We start from the raw sequence: 7186 nt of genomic DNA, 5'->3' as shown, positions 1-7186 counted from the left end.
AACGTGATCTGTGTGTGTGACTGCACTTAACATCAAACTGCTTCTGTTTCACACACAATGCCGGCACAGACGTGCATGTTCAGCTCGGTTAAAATTGAGTAGAAATGTGCGAGGTTTCTAAAAAAAGAATGAATGGAGCATAATATATAGGCTACAACAAGGTTTAATCTTAAAACTGGGTTGCCTGATATAAGTGAAGACAGCGCGTTAGTTTAGAACTCTTCTAAAAAAAAATTTTAATCGTAGAGAGTGTGTTAATTTGTGCAATAATAACCTATTGCTTTGGTGAAATTCAGTGCAGTCCTGTATCGTGATATGTATCGTATCGTGGCATCTGTATCGTGATACGTATCGTATCGTAACTTTGCTGGTGATACACAGCCCTACTAATTATTATATTATGTTATATTATATTATATTTAGAACCAAAAATTTGAAACAAACCAAATGATGTATTTTATGAATTCATCAGTAACCGTGGTCATTTCCTGTCTCTGGCCTAAAACAGCAGCCCTCCCACGTAAATGACCAAAACGAACATATTCTGTGGTGTGTTCAAAGCAGCAGCTCATCACTGGGTGTGCCAGTGGAAACATCTAAAAGCAGCTCACTCTTCCTGTTATACCGAGGTTATTTTCACCACAATGTTCATGTAGCTCTCTGCCACACATGGCCTCTCTGTTTTTATGTGGTTTCCTTTATAAAAACCACCACCAAATTTTGTTAGCGCTTGCTTAGTCATATTAAAACTGGACAATAGCTCACGGCCTTAATCTTGCTCATTATTTATATTGGGCCGCGGTGCAGAGCTAAAGGCTAATGAGGGTCAGGAGCCAGGAAATCCCCCATTTGTTTAATTCACATTGACTTTAATAACGTTTCAATTTAGCAGCTCATCTCCCTCCATCACAGCTCTGAACTCTAGCTCTCTTTATTCGTTTCTTCACTGGGGAGTTATTAATGAAGACTCTGCTATATCTGTTGCACAGAATTGTGTCTAGTGGCCATAAGAGTTTGATGATGTATTCCTCAATAAAGTCTCACTCAGGGCTGTCCTGTGTGTCCAGAGGAGTCGTTCTTCACAGTGCTGTTTCTCTGCCTGTAAATCTCTCTCATTCTTTCAGAGAGCATTCAGATGGTGAAGCATGTTAGCATGTGGTTACTAGGACTCTAGATACAATTCACATAATTTTGACTGTACTAAAGCATAAAAATACCATAATATTAGGGATGTCCCAATCAGGTTTTTTGTGCCCCCGATCCAATCCGAGTCATTGACCGAGTCATTCCATTATTCGTATTATTCACTATTTTTTTTACCTCCATTATTCACATACCCCACTGCACAGCACAAATGATGGACTCAGAAAAGAGTAGGTGTGGCTGCTGTTTTAATTTATTTACGTCTAATGCAAAACACTTTTGTATGGTTGTATTCCATTCCATGCTCGGACATTTTTGTTGTGACGTGCCTAAAAATGTCCCCGTATAATATAATTCAATGTATACAGAGTTGTGCAGAGAGTAAAATAAATATAAATATATATATATATTAATACAAAGGGACAACAAGATTATTTTTCTTACCCCACTGGAATATAATAACCTTTTAGAAAACAAGACTTGATATCTTAAGTCATTTTGCTTCTCAAATAAGTGTCTTGTTTTAGGAATGTTTAAATATTTGTACTATAAAACAAGACAAAAATACTGTGTAAGAAAAACATTTTTTGCTGTGAATGTAATGGATTTGCTGCTCCAAATCCATGATTTTATCACCTGTTTGTTTTGTTGCTTATTTGTTTTATCCTCGTCTCTTTTACTTCTTGCAGTTGGGTATATTTGTGCTTTCATCAGTCATCTGAATGCAGTAAAGCATTTATCCAGTCAAATTTATCCCCTGAAATCTCAGTTCTGCACACAGCCTTAGGAATGAAATGTACTCTTTTGTCAAAGCTTTGCTTCATTGCTCGTCCCACGGATGCAGAACGTTCACGGCAAAGTCCTGAATGCACAAAGGTATCAGTATGAAAGGCTTCCAAGTAGAGAGAGAGGGGTTTTTGCAGCAGCATCTCATCCCAATGATGCAGCTCTTCAAATGGAGATCAGTTCTCTGTAGCACACGTGTGGAGTAAATATAAATATATATATATATATATATATATATACTGTATATATATACAGTATATATTAGATACACTCTCTCTGTATATATATATATTTATATATATATATATACTGTATGCACACACTGTATACAGATGTTGGCAGATGTAAACATGTTACAATGGTAGACATTGTAAACAGATTATGTGGTCACAGTTATGAATATGCGACTACTGATATAAACTTCTTGTAATGTATATGTACAATAAGCTGAATAATTGCAACATAAAGTGGAGATAAGGTTAGAAAGCATGAAGCTCGTGCTGTCAGAATGCCAGTCTGTCAGTCAAGACCAAATCAAGACGAAACCTATAGCAATGCGTTATAACAACGGTGTCTCAGATAGTCTGACGGCAGATTAATGGATCGCTGGAACTGACCTCAATGTTTCTTGTGCGTCACACGCACATTTGAGTGTCTTCTTTTCCTTTTAATGGCGGTAGGCAAACCCACTTAACCCACTTTTGTTTTGGTCTATGTGACTCCGCCCACTGCCAGTTTACCCAATTGGATTTTTGGTGTCAACCCGACACCCCGGGTTGCCAGTTGGTGGAAAACGCAGCATATTGCAGCCATGGAAGCCAGCAAACATACTGGTTCAGAGATCGCAGATTCTACCCGAAATAAAACGTTTCGGCACCCATTTAAAAGGCTCTATGACCAGAGGCATATTGTCATTTGTGTTTGTTCCTGTTGCGTGTCCTCAATCTGGCAACCCGTGTGAGCGTCGAGTCTGGGGAGAAACAACTCTCTCCAATGTTTTAAATTTAAGCTAGCTATCAATATTACATACTGCACTTTTAAATGTAAATCTATGCTGTTTTTTCATCTGTTTTGTTGTCTACCAAGCAAGAATCATATGTCAGATCACTTAAAAAAAGTAACAGCACACCTTCCCTCAGTGATTATCAATCAAAGTCATTCTTACCTTACACACCGAAGTTTAATATTTAGCTTCTTGATCTTCTTACAGCACATTTGCACTCGGTTCACATCCACCCGAAAATCAAAGCGGAACAATTGCCTATTATGTTAACACTGTGATTATATCTTTGCTAATAATCCCTCTGACTGAACTACTAATTGCTCATTTTGCTTTACAAATTACTGAGATCTATTTTTGGAGTCTGATCTCTTCATTTCCATGCATAAGCGTCCTGTCATTTGAATAATGCTCTATTTCTCACTTTCTCGTTTCTCATTCTCTCTTTTTTTTTCTTTCAGCTCACAAAGGGACAGAAATACTCTCCCAAAGAAAGGCTTAAGGTACTTATCATTTCACTTCACCTCCACTGCTTCATGATGATGCTCCTCTTGATGGGGCAAACGGTTTGATATGTTGTAGTAAATCCATGAGCTAACGTCACACCCTCATGTCCCATCAGCCAGCACATCTCCTCGCAGGCTGAGGAGGACAGCAAAGAGAGACGTCACTCGCACACTATAGTGAGCCTGACTGAGGTCAACAGCCCGCCACAGTTCCCTTCACCCATACTGACAGGAAAAACACCACTGACGAGCATCAGTAAGTGACTGAACACTTCAGAGTCTCAATGACTGAGCATTTCTGGAACATTCTCAAGATGGATAATTGATTATTAAGGGATTAGTTCACTTCTGAATTAAAATGTCCTCATAATTTTCTCACCCCCATGTCATCCAAGATGTTCATGTCTTTCTTTCTTCAGTCGAAAATAAATTAATGTTTTTGAGGAAAACATTCCAGGGTTTTTCTCTGTATAGTGGACTTCAGTGGGGTTCACTGGGTGGAAGGTCCAAATTGCAGCTTCAGTGCAGCTTCAAAGCGTTCTACACGATCCCAGATGAGGAAGAAAAAAAAGTGAAAGTGACGTGACATGTGGCCAAGTATGGTTACCCATACTAGGAAGTAGTGCTTTGCGTTTAACCCATCCTAAGTGCACACGCACAGCAGTGAACACACACACACCGTGAACACACACCCGGAGCAGTGGGCAGCCATTTTTATGCTGCGGCGCCCGGGGAGCAGTTGGGGGTTCGGTGCCTTGCTCAAGGGCACCTCAGTCGTGGTATTGAAGGTGGGAGAGAGCGCTGTACATTCACTCCCCCCACCCACAATTCCTGCGGACTTGAGACTCGAACTCGCAACCTTTTGGTTACGAGTCTGACTTTCTAACCATTAGGCCACGACTTCCCCAAAGGGTCTTATCTAGCGAAACGATCGGTAATTTTCTAAAAAAGAATAAAAATTATATACTTTTTAACCTCAAACGCTTGTCTTGTGTAGCTCTGCAATGCGCATGCGTACTCTGTGCAGTCCCATTCGAAACAGTTATATACTTTTTAACCTCAAACGCTTGTCTTGTGTAGCTCTGCAATGCGCATGTGCAGTCCCATTCGAAACAGTTAGGGTAGGTCGAAAAACTCCCATCTTATTTTCTCCTCCAACTTCAAAATCGTCCTACATCGCTGCAGAAGTACCGAACCAGTGTTTACAAAGTGAACGTGCAAAGAAGGTCAAACGTCCTTTACAGAAAATGGTAAAACAGCGATGCAGGATGATTTAGAACGATTTTGAAGTTGGAGGAGAAAATGAGATGGGAGTTTTTCGATATACCCTAACTGTCATGAACCGGAATGCACAGAGTTCACGCAGAATTAGACAAGACAAGCGTTTGAGGTTAAAAAGTATATCAATTGTAATTTTTTTTTAGAAAATGACAGATCGTTTCGCTAGATAAGACCCTTATTCCTCGTCTGGGATCGTGTAGAACACTTTGAAGCTGCACTGAAGCTGCAATTTGGACCTTCCACCCAGTGAACCCCACTGAAGTCCACTATACAGAGAAAAACCCTGGAATGTTTTCCTCAAAAACCTTAATTTCTTTTCGACTGAAGAAAGAAAGACATGAACATCTTGGATGACATGGGGGTGAGAAAATTATGAGGATATTTTAATTCAGAAGTGAACTAATCCTTTAATTTCAGTGAGTTTGATAGCAGTAAAAATATGGTTTCTTTTTGAATTTCTTTTTAACCAAAAATATTCTAAAGAACATATATTTTAAAGACAGGATTAAACAACATTCATTAAACAACTTTAAATATAGTTCTGGGTGAAACAGAATTAACGACTATGTATTCATGAAAATAATTTTTGTATATAAAATATGTTATAAATAAAGGTTTTTGTAAAATTTTTAAATATAAACAACTTTTAGAACACTTTTTAACTTTCATAATTATGAGTGAAGCAGAATTAATGGATACTTTTATTTATTAATAAATTATGAATATTTTAATTCATATATATATAAAGAAGATATCACAGGTTCATCAAGTTCGTCGAAATGATCCATCCTCGATCACTTTTAGTCAGCTTTGACGAAACTCCTCTCAGCTAGCACGTCTTTTCAAAGTGAAAGTAGCCTTGTCACCTGACCTGAATACGGCGCACTGATTCGCTAAAATGGACTTATCGGCTTCTGTTCTAAAACAACAAGGGCACTTGTCGGCTTCTGCAGTAAAACGTGAACTCGCGATGCCTTGAAAGTGGACAAAACTGGCTTTTTTGACAAAACGTGTTTAGGGTTCAGATCACGCTATATGTGGAGAATAATGCACGGCAATCAGCTCATTTTTTTTTAAAGTGACGTTTATCGGTTTTTGCAAATGAACTTCATATATATATATACTTTATATATATTTAAAGACAGCATTAAACAACATCTAGAACACATTTAACTTCCATCAATTGAAATATATTAAGCAGAATTAATGGCTATTTTTTATGTTATATTTGTATGTTTATTTTATATTTATATTTGCATTTCAAGCATTTGTCTTTGTCGGTGTCAGGCAGTATGCTGGGCACCTTTATCTGTTTTATATCATATATAACCTCTGGCTCCCTCTGCTGTCTGTTATGTGCAGTAGCACCCAGTCCCACCTCAGGAACGCCAAGAATGACCAGATCCAACAGCATCCCCGCTCACGAGGCCAGTTTTGAGCTGTATCAGGCCTCTCCGCTGGGCAGCACCTTATCGCTCGCCGAGCGGCCCAAGAGCATGATCCGATCCGGCTCCTTCAGAGACAGAGACGCCGGCGATGACGGTGAGACTCTGGATTGATATGCTACAGTCTACATGGGGAGTACAGATGAAATATCTGGACTGGTAAAGGTTGCAAGTTCGAATCCCAAAAGGAACAAATATATTACCATTGTTGCCTTAAGCCTTGAATCAAAATGACTCAAATTTTATGCTAAAACAAAGCTATGTAATCTATATGTGATTCAACAAATGATAAAACAACACAGGATAGGTACAATAAATAATCTGATTTTGCCGAAATGTAGGATTTAGCTACTCAATTGCTTTTAAGCTCACACTTGTGTGTTTTTCTCTCTCTGTGTGTCTCTTTCCACCTGCAGTTCATGGCTCAGTGCTCTCACTGGTGTCTAATGCCTCCTCCAGCTACTCCTCAGTAAGTATCCCAGCACTTTTCTTCCCTCCAGAGCTCCACACACGTGTGTTATGGCGCTAGACTGTCACGAGTCTAGGCTGGAACTGCCCGTCTGCTCCTGCTGATTTATTGGAGCCTCACAGCAGGGAGACTAGAGAAGCTTTTTCTGCTTTCCTTACTGAAAATGGAGCTGTTGCTTGAACTGCTGCACATGACTGGCTGCTGATGTGAGCTATAGCTTGGATGAAGGGCAGACCTGTTTTTGTAGGTCCACACCACAGTATAAACAAATAAAAAAAGTCATAGCATTACGATATTTAAAAAAAATAAAATGTGTCAAATATGTATTTCATTCACTGCTTCACTCATACTTTTATCATACACAGCTGTTTAACCCACATGGCATATAAATAGTGAAACAATTTACCAATGCTTATTAAAAATGCATTTAATGTCATTACTATTTAGGGCTACACAATTAATTAAATTAAAATCGGGTCTATTTTCAAATCAAGTCTAATGTAACAATATATATATTAATATATATATATATATATATATATATATATTAGGGATG

At 38.5% G+C, this 7186-nt stretch overlaps 1 protein-coding gene across 1 annotated transcript in view; it reads left to right on the top strand.

Annotated features, from left to right (window-relative positions):
• The window catches only part of LOC107746511 (neuron navigator 1-like), a 39919-nt gene that overhangs the window by 14509 nt on the left and 18224 nt on the right, over window positions 1-7186 (top strand). The window contains exons 5-8 of the mRNA XM_016560752.1: window positions 3391-3432; window positions 3552-3691; window positions 6079-6258; window positions 6578-6630. Of these exons, the coding sequence (XP_016416238.1) occupies window positions 3391-3432; window positions 3552-3691; window positions 6079-6258; window positions 6578-6630 (415 nt within the window). The remainder of the gene's footprint in view (window positions 1-3390; window positions 3433-3551; window positions 3692-6078; window positions 6259-6577; window positions 6631-7186) is intronic.

Source organism: Sinocyclocheilus rhinocerous, unplaced genomic scaffold, assembly GCF_001515625.1.
Source record: "Sinocyclocheilus rhinocerous isolate Xijiao unplaced genomic scaffold, SAMN03320098_v1.1 scaffold980, whole genome shotgun sequence".
Lineage (NCBI taxonomy): Eukaryota > Metazoa > Chordata > Actinopteri > Cypriniformes > Cyprinidae > Sinocyclocheilus > Sinocyclocheilus rhinocerous.
The sequence above is the reverse complement of the archived record's forward strand: the minus strand, read 5'-3'. Positions and strand labels throughout refer to the sequence as shown.